The 22,445-nt window shown below is 42.3% G+C and overlaps 1 protein-coding gene across 1 annotated transcript; it reads left to right on the forward strand.

Annotated features, from left to right (window-relative positions):
* Window positions 1-4,767: 4,767 nt before the first annotated feature.
* LOC306980724 (serine/threonine-protein kinase pim-1-like) lies at window positions 4,768-6,117 on the forward strand (the record flags this gene model as incomplete). The annotated part of the gene is made up of 6 exons (XM_079580153.1): window positions 4,768-4,795; window positions 4,877-4,968; window positions 5,075-5,347; window positions 5,443-5,623; window positions 5,741-5,920; window positions 6,023-6,117. The coding sequence occupies 6 exons, from the start codon at window positions 4,768-4,770 to the stop codon at window positions 6,115-6,117; spliced, it is 849 nt and encodes a 282-aa protein (XP_079436279.1).
* Between the last annotated feature and the right edge of the window lie 16,328 nt (window positions 6,118-22,445).

Below are 22,445 nucleotides of genomic sequence, written 5' to 3' on the forward strand. Positions count from 1 at the left end.
TGCCACTTCTTTTTCACTATCACCACACAGTCTTCTTTTGCTCCAGTGTCATCGTTTGGTTGGTTGTGATCCCATTGTCCCTGAGTTGAATCATACTCCAGACCGGGTTGTGACCAGCGCCACATCTTGTTGAGGCTCTCGTTTTGCTGAAGCCCGATCCACGGCCCTTTGTCCCCTGGACAGTCGGTCTTGCCTCCACAGATCCTCTCAGCGTCTGCCCGGTCAGACACTGTGGCCAGGTCAGTGTAGTGTTTTCTGCAGTACTCTTGGGCTTCATGCCAGGTTTTATTGATATTGACAAAGTGGTAGCTACAGTCCTCCTCCTGACACAGGCCGAGAGAGCACAGGCCTGAAAAACACAAGACAACAACGGGATTTCAGGATTTTGGTGGGACTTTTTTTTCTTTTCAAAACCTGAGTAAACACGTATTGGTCTGACTCACTCAAAAGAAGAAGCAGCACGCTCCGCTTCATCGCGACCTGGAAACAACCAGAAGTTGAGGAGTTACTTTCGTCCTATTCTCTGAATGATGCATGTAGAGAAAAAGGTACGCTCTGTGAATTTAGAATCTGAAACACCTCAAGACAAAACAGTGACATTTCAAAAAGATATCCTTACTTTTTTTTTTTTTTTTTTTACTTTGCTATCAAATCTATGCATTCTCCGTTATTGTACCGGCTGTTGAACCTTTTTTCTCCTCTCCATGTCTCTGCCTCTTTATGTAGTAAGAAATATATTCATAATCCAGCATTTGTTAAAGTAGTTTGGTAGCAATGGGTGAAAGTGCTTTCCCCCTCTTTGTTTTCCCTCAGCTTTTAACATTAACCATTCGGAGATGCCGTCTGTATCTATGTCAATGCGAGCTCTTCACACTCCCAGAAAGGAGCAAAAAAATAAATAAATAAGGAAATAACTAAAAGGGGGAAAAGAGAGAAAAGAAAAAAGACTGAGTGAAGCACAAAAACACAGAGTAAAATCAACGACAAATCAAATAAGCAGATTGGCAAATAATAATCATTTTGAAAAAGGCAGATGAATGATATTATAGAATTATACAATGCCTATGAATTGACTATAAACGTGACTCCATGAAGGAAGGATCTTCCCACTGTTCTTCTTTCTGCCTGGCGAGCTACTGTTTAGGCTCTTACGCACACACAAAAATCTCCAGCCCTGTTCACAGATGCCAAATGTCAACACAAGCAGCAAGAATGCACATGCAGTCAGTGATCTCTTCACCTTTAAGCTACTGTTTAACTGCCGGTGTAACAGGCCAAATTAACCCCCGCCCATAGTATAAAATAGAATATACCCCTCTAACTTTTCACAATCTGAACAGATGTTTATTTGGTTTATCTGGTAGGGACAGTGCATGTTAATGATCAAACCACACCAGATTGTAGCCTGGGGCTCACAGTGTTTTTTGAAAAAGAAAAAAAAAACATTCACAAAAAAATGACGAATAATTAATTAATAATAATAATAATAATAGTAATAATAACTATATATATATTATTATATTATTATATATATTATTATTTCTATTATTATTAAGGAGAAGAAAGAAAAATGCATGACCGTTTTCAGAGATATTGTGATAAAAAAAAAAATTACATTTGAAATGTGAACATAAAGGCATATTGCATCACATGTCAACTTTGTATGCCTTGAATTACCATAATAACTCACTCACTCACTCACTCACTCACTCACTCACTCACTTACTCCACTCACTCATACTTCATTCATGCACAGGTAGGTAAAGTGTCTTGCCCAAGGACACAGCCACAGCCTGTATCTGCAGGAGCATGGATTTGAACTGCCAACCTTCCGGTTAAAGGACAACCCACTCTATCACCCTAAGCTACTGTTGTAATTGGGGGTATAATCTGGCCTGGGGGAGGGTAGGAAATAGCCTAGGCCATAATATACCCCGGCCTAGGCCCCTTTAACCCCCGGGTGTAGTCCAGATGGGGGGTATACTCTGGCCTGTTACACCGGGTCACGAGCCAGTGTCACAACTCTCAAACCCATCCAGTCCCTGCACAAACGCACCATCAAAACTCACACCGGTCTGACATCATCACTGTCCACTATCACAAAAGCATCATTTGCTCAGGGAGAGCCTGGTCAAACACTCTAATACATGGTTTGTCATCACCCGCACTCAGACAGTTCATTCACAGCAGAACAGCAGAACTCAGGAGAACCAGGGCAGCAGCGAGAGGCGACTGCATCATCCCTCTGAGAAAAACAAAACACCTTTTCTGTCCGAGCTGCCCACGAATGGACCCCACGATTATTAAATAAATAAACAGAAATGTACAGAAATAAACTGGTAATATCACTTGTAGTCTGTATGTGTTGCTGCTAAAACCTCTGAATGCTTTGTAAATATAGCATGAACTCCAGTCAACATGGTGGCCTTGCACTGCACACATTTGACCACGGGGTGTCGCTGTTGTAACACAAACTTTTGCCACTGGACTTTATTTGTGCGGACGACCTTTCAGCAGGAGACCCCATGCGCGCGTCACCTGTTCATCACCAACATCGAACCTATTCTGAAGAAGAGGCGAAAAGTTCAGCTCGGGTCCAGTGGCAAAAGTTTGTGAGTATTTCCTCTGCTCTTAATAGTTATAAAGCTTTTGCGCAGCTGCTCGGCTCGCTCCGCGTCTCTCTGCGCTCGAGGAGGACTGGTTTCGGGTGTACCACCAATACCTATGATAATAATAATAATAATGATACTAGTAATTGCTGGGCTGCAGGTGACATCACAGTGTTCTAAAGGCCTATGCGATTATAGAAAAAGGATCATTAATATCAGTCACTGGGTCCATGATCTCTCTGTACAAGACCAAACATTTCCTCAAAGACAAAATAATGTTTCCTCTATATAATAGTATAGGCCTCTAGAATGCTGTGACGTCACCTGCAACCCAGCAATAAGGTAATCCCACTTTTTGAATTCAAATCACGTGACCTCTGGCCCTCAGTGGTGACATCATCTGTTGCCAGGCAATAGAACACCACGCAGAGTTCCATTTCCGCACATTCCTTCCGGTATCAGGTTTCCTAAACTGCTGATCTTTGCAGATGTGAAGCCCAGGTGGACACAAGCGACACGTTTTAGTTTTTTTGCGAGTGTTGGTGAGTATCTTTAACCATCATGGGGTCAGACCGTCATTCCGACACGCCTCCACTGGACATCCCATGAATCCGACACTTTCTGACGCCGCTATTTCGACAATTGGTCTTTAAGGTTAAGTTAAAGTCAAGTTTAGCGTTAGTTTGTAAACTCCACAATCTTTAAGGTTAAGTTAAAGTCGAGTTTAGCGTTAGTTTGTAAACCCCACAATCTTTAAGGTTAAGTTAAAGTTGAGTTTAGCGTTAGTTTGTAAACTCCACGATCTTTAAGGTTAAGTTAAAGTCGAGTTTAGCGTTAGTTTGTAAACTCCACGATCTTTAAGGTTAAGTTAAAGTTAAGTTTAGCGTTAGTTTGTAAACTCCACTATCTTTAAGGTTAAGTTAAAGTCGAGTTTAGCGTTAGTTTGTAAACTCCATTATCCATACGGTCAGGGCTAAGTTGAGTTTAGTCTGTAAACTCTAATAAAAACAATGTCGGAATGGCGGGTGCATTGTATCTGTTTTTAGTTGAGTGGAAATGTGTTAAAACAACTGTTTTTGTGTGTGTTACAGATACATCTTCAACATGAAGAGACCTTGGTTGGTCAAGGCCGGGAGTCGCTGGATCGCCAGACGTAAGTGCATTTTGAAACAGCCCTTCTTTAGACTTCTGAATGTAAATGATTTAGATAAGCAGTTGAAATGTTGTGTAAGAGTAGTGTAGTGTCAGGCCAGACCCACAGAAAGAAGTGGGTGTGGTTTATCAGGCTAAATGAAACTATGTCTATGACTGAGATGATGAGAGTGAGATGTGGTTTATGTCATTTAAATCATCTATTGACCCAAATCATGGCTGTTGTGTTGCAGGATGGCGCACGTTTCCGTTTCACAGAACATCGGCGCCCGAGGACTCCAGCACCAGATTCAGTCCTCACTTGCTTCCCTCGAGTTCTTGCCCAGATGTGTCCAGCGCAATGATCACCGAGGCCAGCATGCCTTCGACCTCAGAGGGGCGTGTTCCCAGCACCAGTCCCCGTCCAGACGTCTCAGGCACAATGATCACCGAGGCCAGCATGCCTTCGACCTCAGAGGGGCGTGTTCCCAGCACCAGACGGAAGAGGAGCGCGGAAATGGATGTGGAAACTACAGAGCCCACGAACACAACCCCTCCAAAGAAGAGGAAGTTTAAGACCAACAGAAAGCCTTCAGAGGATGAAAGTAAGTATTTTTCACATATTTAATAATTGGGCAGTTTTAATGATGTGCTTAGCGACTTCTTGGGTGGTGCTTTTACTTTGCTTTTACTTTAATTGCTCATTATTTTTCAATAATATCTTCTAACACGTCGTTCAATCTATTATTTATTACTTTGGCTAATATCTTATAATCAGTATTCATTATTCTCTATCCTAGTTCCAGAGGAGATGGAGAGCTGTCCAAAAGAAGGCTCAGATGACAGCATCTATCACACCTGCCAACCAGTCCTTCCAGAGAACTTTGTCACCATGAAACAACAACGTAAGATCTCACACCAACCATTACATTTTGTCTATTGTTTTCACTAATAATCATTTAACTCTTCCATTTTTGCTGTTACAGTCGCTTCCGGAAATCTGGGCTTTGAGGGCAATCCCAGAAACATGGAGCTCAGGCCAGACGTTCTACAAAGTAAGTCTGCTGAAATTCAACACGAAATTAGTACAAAACAAAATGCACAACTTGTATTTAATGGATGTTTCTTGTCTGCAGAATTCCTAGACAAATACGACATAATCGAGTTTCTTGAAGGAGGAGTCTGGGCATATGTGCTGACTGGAGCACGTCTCGAAGACCAACTGCCTGTAAGTTTCCTATTCTCAGAGGGTGTCCTTCACGACGCCAGTCATTCTGTCAGTGTGCCCTTGGCGCTGAATCTTCCCAAGTCATTTTGTGTTTTGTCTCCCACAGGTGGCCATTAAAGTGATGAAAAAAGAGCACGTACTCTTCGTAACAGAGGTGGTGAATGGTGAACCAAGGAAAACGCCCATGGAGGTGTTGATGCTGACTCAGGTTGGCGCTGGCCTTGGCTCCGCAGGGTCCACAATCACGCCCCTCCTCCTGGACTGGTACGACGTGGGCAATGAAGTCATTCTGGTCTTGGAGAGACCGGAGCCCTGCATAGATTTGCTGAACTTCATGCAGCTCTATCATAAGCAGGGTTTTCCCAGCGAAATTGCCAAGGTAGGTTTCCAAATCCAAGCGTTTTCAAGTCATTACTGTGCTGGAAAAGTAGCACTGATATTTATTTGTTTTTGTTGCTGTAATTGTGTCTTCAGGTCGTTTTCCGTCAGTTGGTGGAGGCCGCCAGTGAAATGCAAGCGAGAAGAGTCTTCCACAGAGACATCAAGCCTGAAAACATCTTGATTGAGGACAATAATGTCATTCCCAAAGCGAGATTCATCGACTTTGGCAGCGCGACCTCCTTTCTGCCTGGCGACATCTTCACAGGACCGCAAGGTAAACTGTCGAGACATTCTACAATATAGAAGAGTGACAGCAAACTGGAATGATTCATGAATGACCACATCTGTTTGTTGCACAACTTCTCATCTGTTCTTGTCTCTTGTGTTTTAGGTACAGTGAGATACAGCACCCCAGAGTGGTTCAGGGAGAATCAGTACGAAGTCGGCCCGACCACCATGTGGCAACTGGGCCGTGTGCTGTACTTCATGCTGTTCAAAACGTCAGTACTGAACCAGGAACAGAGCATTGCATCCTTCAGACAGGTGCCCATTCCAAAGAACTGCCCAGAAGGTAAGTAATTACAGTGAGAATGTAGAATCTTTACTCACTTGATGCTGTGCAGATGCTGTTTTATATTCGCCTGAATATTAACTAGTGCTCATCTGTTTGCAGATCTCAAGGACTTGTTGAGGGGGTGTTTGGCGAAGGATCCCACAGAGCGCTACACACTGGAGATGGTGCTCAACCATCCCTGGATGAACTCGTAAACTCCCCGGCCCAGCTGCACTGTTCATCTGGGTTATTACCCACTTGAAAGGTCTGGCGCTGACACACAGACAAAGACGGGAGCCTGTGGAGTCTTCGTTTGCAAGTGGATTTGTGTACGCAGACTGGTTGGGTCACTGTCCTCGTCTCCCTGTCGGGGAAGGGTCCGGATTTGGATTTAACTGGATTTGACCAGACGCACTAAAAGCAGAGGCCAAGCAAGTACATCAGCCGCCCAGAGACCATCCAACAGTATCCTTTGCACATGGCGTTGCTTTTTGTGTGTTTCTTTCCCGTGTGGGTCTTTGTTTTCTATCTGGTGCACGCTTTACTGTGCAAATCAACACAGTGAAAAGTGCACTGGTCAAAAACCGAGACACACGGACAGGACCACAAAGCACCGCCTCATTATCAGTTCACTCCAGCTTAGAATCACAACACCCAATCAGTCAAAGGCTTTGTGTTGACAGAGGGAATAAAATGGCAGTCTGACTGAGTTTACATTCGCAAGGGTTGTTGTGGATGGAAACTCTTTCAGGTCACTGTCCTCTCTTTGCCGGCGTGAGCCTGGGTGTGAGTCTAAACTGATGTGAACATGTTGCATCTGAATCTTTGAGTCTTTGTCCAAACGGTTACTTCAACATTCAACGGCATCTTCATCCACACATGGCTCTGCTTTTTTCTGTGGGTCTTTGGTTTGTATCAGATGCACGCTTTACTGTGTAAATCGGCACAGTGGAAAGTGCATTGATCCAAAACGGAGACACAGAGGGACAAGACCACAGAGCTCCGCCTCGTCATCAGATCACTGTAGCTCAGAATCACAACACCCAATTGTGTTGACGGAGAGAAGAAAATGGCAGTCTGACTGAGTTTACGTTCGCAAGGGTTGTTGTGGATGGAAACTCGGTCTGGTCTATGTCCTCTCTTTGTTGGCGTGAGCCTGGGTGTGAGTCTGAACTGATGTGAACAGCTCTGAATCTCTGTCCAAGCAGGTACTTCAACAGTCAACACCTAAATCTAAATCCTTCAAAGAGTTTCTCTGCTTTCTACAGCTTTCCTCTAGGACCTTGCCACATCAAGGCATTCGTATCGCCGTATTTTGTCGATTGCACACTTCCCGATCTCGCTGCCATCGCTCGCCTTGGCTGCTCAAAATTTGATTTGAATTTTTCTTACGTCTAATTTGGTTTAATTTTTTTGGAGCCGAATTTTGCTTCACGACTATTCCTTCCATTTGCGCACATTTGTTTTGCGTGTTTCGCTGCGACCATTTGCTTCTGCTGAAATTGAAACTCATCCTTGTGTGTTGTTTATTTTGCGTTGTCTCTGTTTGTGCGTCTTTGTGTCCAAGTGTCCGTTATTGTTCAATGGGAGTCACGGTGGCGCAGCGGTTATCGCTAGCACCTCACAGCAACAAGGTCCCGGGTTTGATTCTCAAGCCGGACGGGGCCTTTCTGTGTGGAGTTTACATGTTCTCCCCGTGTCTGCGTAGGTTTCCTCCGGGTACTCCGGTTTCCCCTACCTCTAAAAACATGTACAATAGGGGTAACCTGGATAAATAAAGGGAAAAATAACTAAATAAATAAATACTTAAAGGGATATTTCAGGATTTTTGACATAGGGCCTCATTTCCTAGTTATCCAGAGTGTTGCTGGTGCCTGGAGATATATTTTTTGTAGTTCATGCAGCTCTTATGCGCTAGGCTAATGCAAGGCTAGCGCATTTCTATGATATCAGCTAGCCTGCAGTAAAAACAGTGTGCCCCGCTCCACAGAGCACCTGAGGCAAATCACTTATAACACCAGACTAACCATATAAATGTCTGTGTCCATAGAATCATTTAAACCATTTTGCATTTAAAATACCTTATATTTGAGCAGCATCAGCTTCGTGGTTGTATAAACTACGCAGCGGCGGAGTGATCTGCTAGAAAATAGTCCCTCAAAATGTGATCATTCATTAGCCTGGCTAACACCAGACTAAAATCACTTGTGATATTTAGTCTGGGGACCACCAATTCATTTTCTGGTAGGAGAGGTGTGGTTTAAGATCGTCCATAGTCGTTTATTGGGCTGAATGTCTCTCGTAGCCACAGCCAATCGTATCATCGTATCCGATGACGTATGACGTACCCGCTGTAAACTTTTGAGCGAAACTATTTAGAACAAGGTCTAAAGCCTGATCAAAAAATACCATCGCATCTGCTGCTGTCATGCTGGATCCGTAAATAAACGTTTTCTTTTTTATCCGTAAATAAACTACAAGCTTCTGTATATGGAATAGCTCGTCATCGTCTTGCCGTCCCTCCTCGTTCTGTGATTGGTTCCCAAATCCATGCGAAAATGTCAGCCATGGTCCCCAGGCTGCTGTGCAGTTGGAAATGATTCGAGCGCACACAGCAGTCTGGCCTTAGCCAGGTTAATCATTCATGTGATGCAGGTCAGTTATATTCCAAAAATTATTCCATGGACACAGACATTTATGTGGTTAGTCTGGTGATATAAGTGATTTGCCTCAGGTGCTCTGTGGAGCGGGTCACACTGTTTTTAATGCAGGGTAGCTGATGCCATAGAAATGCACTAGCCTTGCACTAGCCTAGCGCCACGAAACTCTTCAAACATAAGAACTGCATGAATTACAAAAAAAATATCTCCAGGTACCAGCAACACTCTGGATAACTAGGAAATGAGGCCCTATGTCAAAAATCCTGAAATATCCCTTTAACACCTCCCCTCCTGGAGCCGCCACCTTAACGTGGTGGAGGGGTTTGAGCGCCCGAATGATCCTGGGAGCTCTGTTGTCGGGGCTTCGTGCCCCTGGTTCCCCCACAGTAAACAGGTCCTATGTGACGGGTCAGACAATGAGACCAACAGGCCCGTTTAACCATGAGGCCGTCCTCCCGTGGACCCACCACCTGCAGGGGGCGCCATAAGGGGCTGGTGCAATGTGATTTGGGCAGCTCTAACGGCTGCCCCCACGACCCGGCAACGGACAAGTGGAAGAAAATGGATGGATGGATACTTAACAACCATAATAAACTTATTGTTTCATGAAGATAAAATGCAAACAGATTTGATATCCTTTAGTTAAAATACATTTTTGTGTCCCTTGTAACTATTCAGTGCATAAATTAATCGACGTTGATGATCCTTTTAAATGTAAGAACTGTTTCTCAAGTCCTACTATGGGCACTGCTGTTCTATGTGAAGCTCAATTAACGATTTACAGTTTGGCTCAAAAGTTTACATAACCTGGCAGATTTTTTGACGATTTACAAAGAGCAAACTCAGTTGTAAATGGCTTCACACAACCACTAACTACGAGTGGAAAAAACAACAATGTTTTATGTTTTCTTTTACATTCTATGAAAATTGTCAGAAAATCATAAATTCTGCCAGGGTATGTAAACATTTGAACTGCTTATGAACTGTATTTGTACGGTTACTTTTCTCTACAGTTAAAATCACAACAATGAATGAATGTAACACACAATCCTTTCAGATAAAGAGTAAAGGCACATTTTGGATAATACTTTTGCCATCCATACAAATCATACTCCTAATGACCAGCTAGACAGAAAATGCTATTTTTACATTAAGCGATTCAAAATATTAACTTAGAAGAAAACCTAACTAACAATGTGGAGACGCCCGCCCTCCCAACAAAGTCAGGTCTGAGGAGAGGTGAGCCGCTCACAGCAAGCACACGTTTGTTGATAAAATGATTAATAAGTAAATCAAAGCTTGTAATGTATTTTTTATGGGCTGCATAATATATACAATGTACATATTGAAAATGAAACAATGTAGAAGTGTTATAACCTTTCCAATCCTCTAATATTCTTGTGATTTCCACTATTTCTAAATGATGTTTGCACCATTTTCTCCTTTAAATGAGATACATAGGACTTCATTGATCACACAAACAGTGCAAACAGTCAAGACAAAAAAGTGCAATCGAGTAAGTAAGTAAGTAAGTAAGTAAGTAAGTAAGTAAGTAAGTCCCCTATCTAAGACACACAGGCCATCCTAGGCTTTATCTGAGAGTGTGAAAGAAAAGCTCATATTTGCAGATAAATGTTGGTAAAGTTGAAAAACATCTGATTTCAGGTGCATGAGTATAAACTTGGAAACTTGGTGCTAAAGTAAAACTGTAACTAAAACGACTGTTCACAAAGGACACAAAGTAACAGGGAAAATGTCTGTACCAAAAACACCTACCTTGAAAGTGCTGAGCTGTTGTCTGGGCTCCTCTCTGGGTCTGTCTGTGTCAGAGCCTCACAACTCACACAAACACCTCTCGTTTGGATTTTGAATATTTTTTGCTTTAAAATGGATGTGTTGTTTCTTACATTTGCCTGTCCCTGATGAGATTCTAAAGGCCGTCTTTGTCTGACACATTTGCATATTACTTTTCCATGGCTCAAAATAGGACTCCATGTATTAGATACATAGACAAATACTTTACCGTCAGATCAGAGGATCTGAAATTTGGTTTGCAAAGATGTGATGTTAGCCAGTAAGAATGATAGGAACATAGACACTTCCTCTAAAGGAAAATACTCTATGCCCAAACTTTTTGTCTCCGAGGGCCAAAATGAAAAAGTGCCTGTGAGTCGCGGGCCAAACACGGCGAAGTCAAGCACGAAGCACATATAACTGCAAATTATAAAGTTCCTTTTTTTTTTTTTTTACTTTTTTTCTTTTTCGATAGCCTACATTTGCATTTGATTCTATCTATGCAAATAACATGCTATATTAAAACAAATGTTAACTATGGCAAAAGCCTAGTTTTAGTGAACAAAATCAACACTTGTAGCAATATAGTGCAAAAACACCTGTATCTACAGCACCTACAGTGACTTTATCTCATTCGTTAATTCAAACAAAATGCCACATTAGTTTATTATGAAAGTGTCAGTTCAGCATCAATTCTTTTATAAGTCATTTTTAACATGTACTGTTGTTGATGTCAACAACCTTTGCAATAAAAGTTGGAAAACTGTGAAAGTTGATGCTACAACGCTCTGTGATTGATAAATAACAACAGTGTTTCCTTAACTTTGTGAAAGGAGTGAAACAGCGCCCCCAGTTTGACGCTGGTGGTCAAAAAGTGTACTGCATCCATATTTACCTTTGAGAATGAATGGAAGAGAGTTAGTGTTAACCACACGCAGAGCAACAGTAGGTCACTCTCTGGTGGGCCCACAGGCTACTTTGCCCCCCCCTGCTATAAACCAACAAAATGTGAGTCTAAGTTGCTCTAGCGTTCCAAAGTTTGAGGTCACCTAACAACAGTTTTCAGGTTTTCTGATCATCAATGACCCTCTAACACCATTAGCTAACACAATGTACTATAACTCTGCACACCTATGTCAGTATTCCATTAAAAATCATCTGTTTCTAGCTGGAATCGGTATTCACAACATTAACAACGTTTAAGTGACACCAAACTTTTGAATGGTGAATGTCGTTAAAAAGTAACTCCACATGACTTCAGGAAGGTGTGGCCGCCATTTTTGAGACCGCTGGGTTTATCATAAAGTATGTGTTTTTCATATCAAACTGTGCATCACTGACTTTAGTCAAGATTCTACATCCAAAAATAACAGCTCATGCAGATGAACAGAGCCGATACAGCACAGGAAACTGAAAACTTTTTTTCCTTAAAAAACTGCCGGGAGAGTTTCTGAAATCATTTAAAAACAACAAACCCTGCCCTGGAGAACATCTGTGGACATTACAGCTGCTGTGCAATGGCCCACAGCGATATGGTCAGTATAGAAGTAAAGTCACTCTGCAGTACTGCAGTTTTTGGGGATCCACTTGCCTTGAGAACTAAAGTTGCTGTATTTTGTCCCATTTAAAAGCCTCATCATGATCCAACTACAGAGTCGTATTTAAGGCCTGATTGGTGGAGTGCTGCTGAGATGGCTGTCCGTTTACAAAGGGCCTATCACACCGGCCTGGAGACCAGTTCGAGACTATTTGGAGACTCAAGTTGCCGCTGGTCACAGAGATGTCTCCGGAGTCGACGTCCCCCGGAAATAAGGCGAGTCTTGTCTCGGTGAAAACTAACCAGACCACATGGTCCCTGCAATGTCTCCGAGACCTGTTGGACTCCATATGAGTCTCCTTGGTTTCCAACAGATCTCGGCAACATTGCAGGGACGTCACAGAAACGTTTCACAGGTTGAGGACAACAAATAGTGTTTGTGATGCAATTGCTTGAGACTGTGGGAACCTCTGGGGGACCTCTTGGAGACCATGTGGAGACTCAAATCAAACCTGTTTGTTTTCACTGAGACTACCTGGAGATTCGGTGCATTGCCAGGGGACATATCAGAGACATCTCTGACTAGCGGCAATTCTAGTCTCCAACTAGTCTCCAGGCCAGTGAGATAGGCCCTTTGTATTTGTTTGATCAGTCCGAGTTGCTCTGCAACGTCTCCACAACTCTCTCCAGAGAGATAGGCCCTTGAGGTTCTCCCCTTTCCTTAGAACAACGCTGGAGCTCTGTCAGAGTGACCATTGGGTTCTTGGTCACCTCCCTGACCAAGGCTCTTCTGCCGCGATTGCTGGTTTGTTTACATAAATATGTGCCTCTGGGGCCGTCTTTTTACAATCATCTTTGTGAGCAATGATTACAGTTACATACAAAAAGCAACTGTTAATCCGTTGTCCTTTGTTTTGATCCTGAGAGATATTGTTCCGCGTTGTAGTGCAGCAGAATTCCACTTCGGTCGTCAAAATGGCAGCCTTAGCTTGCATGACGTCATTGGAAATGCATGTATAGGTGCGACGCTCCGGTAGTTTAGCTCTCATGAGGAGAGTACCCGACTCATTAGCATGAGTTTGTGAGATCGATTCTGTCCCTTGTCTTTATTTTTTGACTGGGCACCCACTGGGTTTTTCTGCAAATTCCTAAATACTTATGAGGGTCGCAGCTTGTCATGGTGGGCCCCAAAGCAAAAGTAGCCAACATGTAGAGAAGATGTGTAACAACTCTCCTGGCTGTATCACCAACAGAGCCATTTTTTGAGCTCATTTCCCATGTTAGCATAAACACTCAAACCTGTCAAAGGCTTTGATAACTATGAATAAATCCACATTACCATAATTGTTATCAGAAAATCCAATATTTGATTGAAATGTTTGCCTCATTTCTCTGGGCACAGATCATTTTTACAAGATATTGTCTAGTAGGTTTCCAAACCTTTTCAGGCTCTGGGACTTCCACAGCGAAAATGACGCTGGAGTCAGAGTGACCATCAGGTTCTTGGTCTCCTCCCTGGCCAAGGCCCTTCTCCCTTGATTGCTCAGTTTGGAGGGATGGTCAGCTCTAGGAACAGTCCTGGTGGTTGTGACTTTCCATTTATGAATAATGAAGGCCACTGTGCTCCCCGTGAAGTCAACTAATCAATTGCCAACGTGTATTTTCCTCCTCCTGATAAGATCTTAAAGGCTTAAAGTCTTTATTTGACACTTTGCACGTTACATTTCCTATGACGGAAAGGGAAGGCCGTAAGGACACGTGTCTGTACCACAAAAACATGTACAATTGTTCAGAATGAAAGCGAGTGTGAGGGGTTTGCCGTGGGTCTGTCTCTGTGTCAGAGCCTCAGAACTCACATAAACACCTCCCTCATTTGGATTTTGGATATTTGTTTGCTTTAAAATAGATGTTTTGTTTCTTCATTTGCCTGTCCCTGATGTGATCCTAAAGGCCGTCTTTGTCTGACACTTTTGCATATTACTTTTCCACCGCTCAGAATAGGACTCATCCATGTATTAGATGAATCTAAACAGAACTAGTGCTTTTAGTTCTATATAGATTAGTACTTCATTATTTGGTTTTCAAAGATGTGATGTTAGCCAGTAAGAATGATAGGAACATAGACACTATCTCTAAAGGAAAATACTCTATAAACCAACAAAATGTGAGTGGTTTTTGAATTGATCAAGTCTTTTAACTCTATCATTAAAAAGTAACTTGACATGTGAGTGGCCGGTGGTGCATGATTCCGTCCGTCTCCCCAGGGGCGGCTGTCTTGACAGTCGGAGCTCACCACCACAGAGTATGGGGTGAATGAATAATGACTACAGTGCGGTGTGAAGCTTGGTAACACAGGCTTGTATAGTGCGATTCAAGCTCACCTTTACTTTAGCAGTACCCGTAGGTACATTTGTCTTGCAGCATTTTAAATCAGTAGTAAAATATTCCATTACTTTGGAACTGAAGTTGATGTGTGAAGCGTTTTGTGTCATGTGAAGTATATGTATTTATACATTTATATATTCATAGTGTTATTATGTTATGTCAAATTCTTTACAATCACTTCAATGGGCACTAACATTTGACTCTCATGGCTGAAATGAGAGAGGATCGAGATATCCCTGATAACACATTTATCTCTCTCGATTGACATGTAAGTGTAGGCCTGTACAGATGTGATGCATTAAAGGGACTATATGGAGTTAAAATATGTTTAACATTATGTTTAACATTTTGGCAAGACAAGTTTATTTGTATGGCACATTTCATGTACAGGACAACTCGATGTGCCTCACAGCAACACCAAACTCAATAAAAAATACAATGAAAAGCATTAATACAATAAAAAGCATTGTTTTGTTTTGTATTGTATTGTATGTATTAATGCTTTTTATTTTCCTCCCCTACATGTTCCAGCCATTTCCTAATGTGTAGAATGAGCTCAGACCTGTTCACCACAACTGCCTCTAGAATCCTGCACCGTCACTCAGAAAGTTGTTGATTCGGGTCTTAATATCAATCAATCAATCAAACTTTATTTATAAAGTGCTTTTCATTCTGAAAGGTATCACAAAGTGCTTTACAGATTACAACATTTAAAACAATACGCCTGGCACAACCTCCCATATATACACTGCTCACAAAAACTTAGGGCACACTCAAAAAACACAATGTAACTTCAAGTCAGTCAAATTTCTGGGATATCAGACTGTCCAGTTAGGAAGCCACGCTTATTGTGAATCAATTTCACTTGGTGTTGTGGAAATTAAACAGACAACAGGTGGAAATGAGAGGCAATTAGCAAGATCACTCCAAAAGAGGAATGGTTTTGCAGGTGGTGACCACAGACCATTTCCCTGTCTTCATCCTTTGTACCGTATTTTTGGGACACTTTTGCATTTGTCCAGTGTTCTCACCACTAGAGGCATCATGAGGAGCATCTACAACCCACAGAAGCTGCTCAGGGAGTGATGCTCATCCAAAATGGCAGGTCCATTCGTGCTGTGGCAAGAAGGTTTGCTGTGTCTCCCAGCGCAGTGTCCAGAGCCTGGAGGAGATACCAGGAGACAGGCCAGTACACCAGGAGACCTGGGGGGGGCCGACCGAGGTCAACAACCCAGCAGCAGGACCGCTTTCTGCTCATTTGTGCACGGAGAAACAGAAGCACTGCCCGAGCCCTACAAAATGACTTCCAGAGGGCCACAAATGTGCATGTTGGTCCTCAAACGGTCACAAACCGACTCCATGAGGGTGGTATGAGGGGGGTATGAGGGCGGTATGAGGGGGGTATGAGGGGGGTATGAGGGCGTTGGGCCAGTGCTTACTGCCCAACACCGTGCAGCCCGATTGGCATTAGCCCGAGAACACAGCGATTGGCAGATTGGCCAATGGTGCCCTGTGCTCTTCACGGATGAGAGCAGGTTCACCCTGAGCACATGTGACAGACGTGACAGAGTCTGGAGACGCCCTGGAGAACGTTCTGCTGCTGCAACATCATCCAGCATGACCGGTTTGGTGGTGGGTCAGTGATGGTCTGGGGAGGCATTTCATTGGAGGGCCACACAGCCCTCCATGTGCGAGCCAGAGGTTCCCTGACTGGCATTGGGGACCGGGATGAGATCCTCAGACCTATTGTAAGACCATATGCTGGTGCTGTGGGCCCTGGGTTCCTTCTGATGCCTGATAATGCCAGGCCACATGTGGCAAGAGTGTGTCAGCAGGTCCTGCATGATGAAGGTATTGATGTTATGGACTGGCCTGCCCGTTCCCCAGACTTAAATCCAATAGAGCACATCTGGGACATCATGTCTCGGTCCATCCATCAACGCCACGTGGCACCACAGACTGTCCAGGAGCTGACTGATGCTCTAATCCAGGTCTGGGAGGAGATCCCTCAGGAGGACATCCGTGGTCTCTTCAGGAGCATGCCCAGGCGTTGTAGGGAGTGCATTCAGGCACGTGGAGGCCACACACACGACTGAGGATGATACAGACTCGTTTGGAGGAATTTCTACAGAATCTGGATCAACCAGTGACCTGATTTGTCACTTTGATTTTGACTATAATTTTGGATCCAGACCTCCAGGGGCTGAGAATTTGATTTCCATTTATCATTCTTATGTTATTTTGTTCTCAACACATTGCCCTACACTATGAATAAAGATTTTCATCCGAAAAATCGAATTGATTGACATCTAGGATGTGTTTTTTGAGTGTGCCCTAAGTTTTTGTGAGCAGTGTACATATTTATATATTAGGATTAGATAAATAGATTAGTCAGTTAAAAGCAAAGCTAATAAGGTGGGTTTTGTGCCGTCTCTTGAAAACATTTTCGTTCTCTGCAGCCCTGAGCTCCTCCTCAGCCCTGAGCTCCTCCTCAGGTGGTTCCAGAGGCGAGGGCCGTAATATTGAGTCTTTTTGTTGACTTTAGGAATAACTAGGAGACCCCTGCCTGAGGAGCGAAGGGGCCGTGAAGGTTCGTAAGGTAAAAGCAGTTCTGAAAGATAAGAAGGACCAAGACCATTAAGACATTTAAAAAACATTAAAAGAACTTTAAAATCGATCCTGAAACACACGGGAGCCAATGCAGCGATTCTAAAACCGGTGTAATGTGTAATATAGAAGCTGCAGTTACGCATAAGACCTGAGGTGGCAGTAGTGAGCATAACATGACCAACTCTAGTCTCTTTCATATAATCCAGCTCACTTAGTAATGTGTGTTATATCAGTGAAAGTCTGGGATTTTGTGTTGAATTAAAAGCTGAGGGATAATGTTTGTGGGGTCTAGTTTGTGTGATTTATTTATTTTTCAACTTGGTTTTTGGCTAATGTTTCTGCCATTAGCTACTGGGCCCATCCACATGAAACAAAACTGGCACAAAGTTCAATGCCTCCTCTTGCAGTGGTGCATATGAAGCAAGGTGCAATTATATCATTCTCATCTCATCATGGTCTCCAAAAGCGGTGGCAATTTTCTGGGCCTTTTTGTAGTCTTTACACTACATCACCACTAGATGTAGCAATTGCATTTCTCATAGATCAGCAGCGTAACCAATTCTTTTTTAAAGGGGGGGTATTATGCAAAATCGACGTTTTCAAGCTTTACATCATGTTATTATGTCATTCCCTCATTAAAAACATGCCTGAAGTGTTGCCTTGGCACATTCACGTATTTTCGAGTAGTCTGTAGAAACTCTGATGGCGGCCATTTTAGGGATAAAACGCCTCGACCTCCTCGAACCTCGAACCCCCTCCACGGAGGGTCTAGCCCTAAGATATAAACAGAGTCATCATGGAGGATTAGCTTCATGTGTTGTGAACCGGAGTTACAGCAGTTCTGAAACTTTTACAAAGACACACATCAGTGTTTCTGTTACCGAAACACCCAGGATTAAAACCGGTGACAAGAACACTTATTTCAGTGTCTGGTTCTGCGCTGGGCCTTGATGATGCACAGAGCCTCCGGAGAAAGCTAATGCTAAGCTAAACCTCGAGTCATCACGTGAAAACGAGAAATATGCACAAATAAAGTCAATAAAACCACCACACTCATAAAGAACCGTTTAACAATGATCACACACGGAGCCAGGCTTGTTGATTTGGAAGTTTATTGCTCACATTTCATCTACAATGGGTCATAGCCGAGTGGTTTTCTCCCGGAGCTAACAAGCTAGCCGCGACAAGCTAACGGGAAAATTCAGCAGCATATTATGCACTAAAAACGCCACTAAAACAGGCAACTACTTGAAGCAGCCTTTACGATGATCACACAATGAGCCTGGCTTTACACATTTGTGGTTTATTGCAGACTTTTCATCAACAATGAGCTGTAGTCGATTATAACAAGCTAACGGGTAACCTCGAAAAACCATTGTCCACCTGCACAGATAATGTCCGTCTTTGAATGGTATGGGCTCCTGCAGATCCTGGTGTCGTCCATGGGGGTATAGTTAGAGATCCATAGGGCATGGCAGATGCAAAGAGAAGCCTCCAAACAGCAGTTATTTTTCAGGCAAGAGCCCCTTCCAAGCGTCCGGTGTGGAAGGTTCGTCTCCAAATAATATCCTGTGTGGCCATTGTTCACAAAGTGATAAACAGTAGCTCCTTTCCAACAATAAAAATTAAAATGAACCATCGTAGTTTCAATACTGTGGAGACGAGCGGAGTGTTGTGATGCCACAGACAGCGTGTGGAGGGGGCGTGTCGGAAAGGGTCAGAGGTTCTTAAAGAGACAGAGGCCTATTTCAAGTCATTTGCTACGGCCATTTTGAAAGAGCAATTTTTATTCTAATTTACTGCATTTACAGACCAACAGAAGGTTTGGTCATCATTGTAGTGTGCTATAGACTGGTGCTATGTGGCTGAAAAAAGCATAATACCCCCTCTTTAACCCCCTGCACATCTTCTGCAGTACAGCTTTACCTAAATCTAAAAGCTTCTCAACTGGAGCTTACAGCCTAGGTGTAACGCCTCATTTAACCTCTTAACTCCCACCTGAACGGATCCCATTTTCTCCAATTTGGCTTTACCCTAATCAAAAAGCTTCTTGGGAAAAAAGCACCAAAATAGCCACAAAAATGAGAAGAAAACAAGGATGTAAACGTGACAAACGGGACAAAAACTCAACAAAAATGTGACAAAAATGAAAAGGAAAAAAAACATCAGTTTTGTGGGTCTTAGCTTTCAAATGAGGTGCTACACAGGCCTATATAATAGCCAAAGAGGACAGAATGCATTTGGTTTAGGCGGGTGGTAAGAGGTGAAGATTAAACTCTACAACGATTAAAGAACTTCTGATTTGTATAATAATACTTCTCAAAATCCTCTTGAGGGCCAAAGGTTCGATGATGGAGGGCTGGATTTGGCCCCCGGGCCTGACGTTGCCTACCCCTGGTGTAGTTGGTAAAACACTGCTCGTCTGAGAAGCGCGGGTTCGAATCCCAGCTCTGACACGTTACTAAATGTCAATTTCAGTCAATCTGAACAACAGGCCTGTAGCTTTGTGTTAAAGTAATCGCTAATGCTAGGATGTTTTTTATAAAAAATAGCTTAGCAGAAAGTTGGAGCATTGAGTTGGAGGAAAAACGTAGAACATTTATGACAGATGCTTGATTGATGTAATTTTCTAGAACCACAGAAAGAACAATAACATTCAGGAAGAGTCCATATTTGAATGGAAGATAATAATCAAACAGAATGAGTTTTTATTTCACTCACAGACGAATCAATAATGTGGTTGAATCATGAAACTCTGTGAATGCGGTTGTGATGACACTTTGCCACAAGATGTCACTGTGGAGCGATTGTTTCGAACTGTGATTCGAAGCTCCGGCACAATCGCTTCAACTGGAGCTTCATGAAGCTTCACTTTGCCCGTCCCGACAATTCAGGTTCATGTTTACTTTATTAGGTATTTATTAGTTTATTTGTACAGCTCTTTTCACATAACATAAGTCACACACAGCACTGGACACAATGGCTCGAGCTTAAAGAAGGGCTTTGAGACGAGAGCTGATAAAATGGACATTTATTTTTGTATGTTTTTATTTCCAATGACACATCAGGATGACACCACTTCCCTCACCTCATCCACTTCCTCCAGCTCGTCCAGTTTCTCTCCGTTTGAATTACACACGGTTAAAAATATCATTCAAGCAAAACTTAAGCAACAAAAATGACCCGCCTACACATACGAATACACTGTTTAGCCCTTTTAATGTCGATATAGGATATTGATGACATTTTTTCAAACTGATCAAAGTTATTCGTATGTCAAATTCCAAACTCAAAAACAAGCCACAACAGTTGAACATTCAAAATAAAGCCCACATTATTGATTATTAAAGGTGCATTATGCAACTTTGGCAGCGCTTTAGAAAACAGCCCGCGTTCCAGGTGTAAGTGCGGGTAACAAGAAAGTAATTACACATGTAAGTACAGGTACTCTTACAGGTATTCATTTTCATTTTTTTTTTTTATTTCATTAAAAATAATACAATACAATCATAACAAAACCGCCAATACAGTGTGAATGAAAGGGAACAATTAGTGGTGCTGAGCGATCAGAGCTGTGGCAAAAGGGAATGTGGTTTTATGTTACATTTTAATGTCGCAGGACAAAGTGAAGACATGACCCCAGGCTTTTTCATTGATTGTTCTTTTTTTTTTTCTTTTTTTTACAGGTAACAAGCAGAAGCAAGAGTGAACAGAAATAAGAAAAAAAGAACAAGTGTCCAAAAATGATCAGGCTTAATCATCATTTCTAGGTCACACGGAGCCTTTCTGTGCTGATGTGTGACCTATTGTTTGTTGTTGCCGGGGAAACGGGACAAACATGCACATCTGCACAGAAAGGCTCCGTCTGAACTGAACCCGGGACTTTCTGGCTGTGAAGCAAAAGCTCTAACCACTGCATCATCATATCACATGTACTTATGGTGCACATGCACTTTGATAGTGTGATCATTTTGGAGACTTATTTTTTCTCTGTTCACTCTTGTTTCTGCTTGTTACTATAAAAAATAAACAACAATCAATAAAAATGCCTGGAGTCATGTCTTCACTTTCACAACAGTAATACTGTTGTCCTGCGACATGAAAATATTGCACAATTTATAAAACCACATTCACAGCTCAGAACCATTAACCCCTTAACTCCCACCTGAACCGAGCACATTTTCTCCAGTTTGGCTTTACCCCAATCCAAAAGCTTCTGGAAAAAAGCTGTGAAAATAGCAACAAAACTGAGACGAAAACAATGACGGAAATGTGACAAAAAAGTGATGAAAAATTGATGAAAAAGTGGCAAAAATGTCACAAGAAATTGACAAAAAAATGACAAAAATTTGATTCAAAAATGACGAAAAAATAACAAAAATGTGACAAAAAATGTCAAAAAAATGACAAAAAAGTTACAAAAATTAGTTGAATACCCAACACAAAAATGATGGGGAAAAAAATCTGATGACGTGAGGAAAAAGATAAGATAAGGTAAAGATAAAAGATAAGGTTAATTGCTCTTTATATCTTTACTACACCTTGACACTAGTTACACATTGTACTGCCTTGTTACACATGTAAGAGTACCTGTACTTACTTGTGTAATTACTTTCTTGTTACCCCGCACTTACACCTGGAACGCGGGCTGTTTTCTAAAGTGCTACTTCCACGGTATATGCGAAAAATAAAAGTTGATATTTGTGCGTATTTGACCTTGTAGTGGCCCAGCGGCTTATGAGTGGTCAGCATGGCGTCTTTACTTTCCATCACCGTGGTCTCGACTACGCTCCAGGGTCAATTGTTTTGTAGGTTTTCTGGTGAGAGGCTGCATCAGCAGGGAAAACCTTCCAAACAATTGATCCTGGAGCGTCTGTGATGGAAAGTAAAGACGCCATGCTGACCACTCATACAGCCACTGGGTCACTACAAGGTCAAATACGCACAAATATCAACTTTGATTTTCAATGAAAAGTTGCATAATGCACCTTTAATTCAACTAATGAAACCCCACACATTTATATTGCCAGTAAAAGGTCAAAGTTCCTTTAAAGTGCATATGACAGGTTTGAATGCTTTTGAAAATATGACTTATTTAGAAGGATAACATCAGCTGCATAATTTTCATTTTATTTCAGTGAAGCGGTGTTAGTCATCCTCTAACTAACAAGAGGCAGTTTTAATGAAGAAATAATGTTTGGCAGTTTGACTCATTTCCCATTGACTTAGCATGGTCGCTATGGCAACAGTTTAAAATAGTTTGTCTTCATCTATGTCACTTCCTGTCGGTGTCCAATAAGGAAGTGAAACTATGAACATAACAAAAAATGTCCAAACTAAAGAAAGCCGAGTACAATCTTCAGCAAAATCTTCAATCTTATTGTGTTGAAAATTGTGTCTAGCATGTCATGTGCACTTTAAATACAAATCTACAACATCACTTCCAGAACCCGTAAGAAAGTGAACTAAAAAACATCACACAAAACGTCCCAAAAAATGATCAAATGTGTAATAAACAAACGGCATCGCGTCACGCAGCCAGTTCAGTCCAGCCGAG

This window comes from Gobius niger (assembly GCF_951799975.1).
Source record: "Gobius niger genome assembly, chromosome: 21".
Classification (NCBI taxonomy): Eukaryota; Metazoa; Chordata; class Actinopteri; order Gobiiformes; family Gobiidae; genus Gobius; species Gobius niger.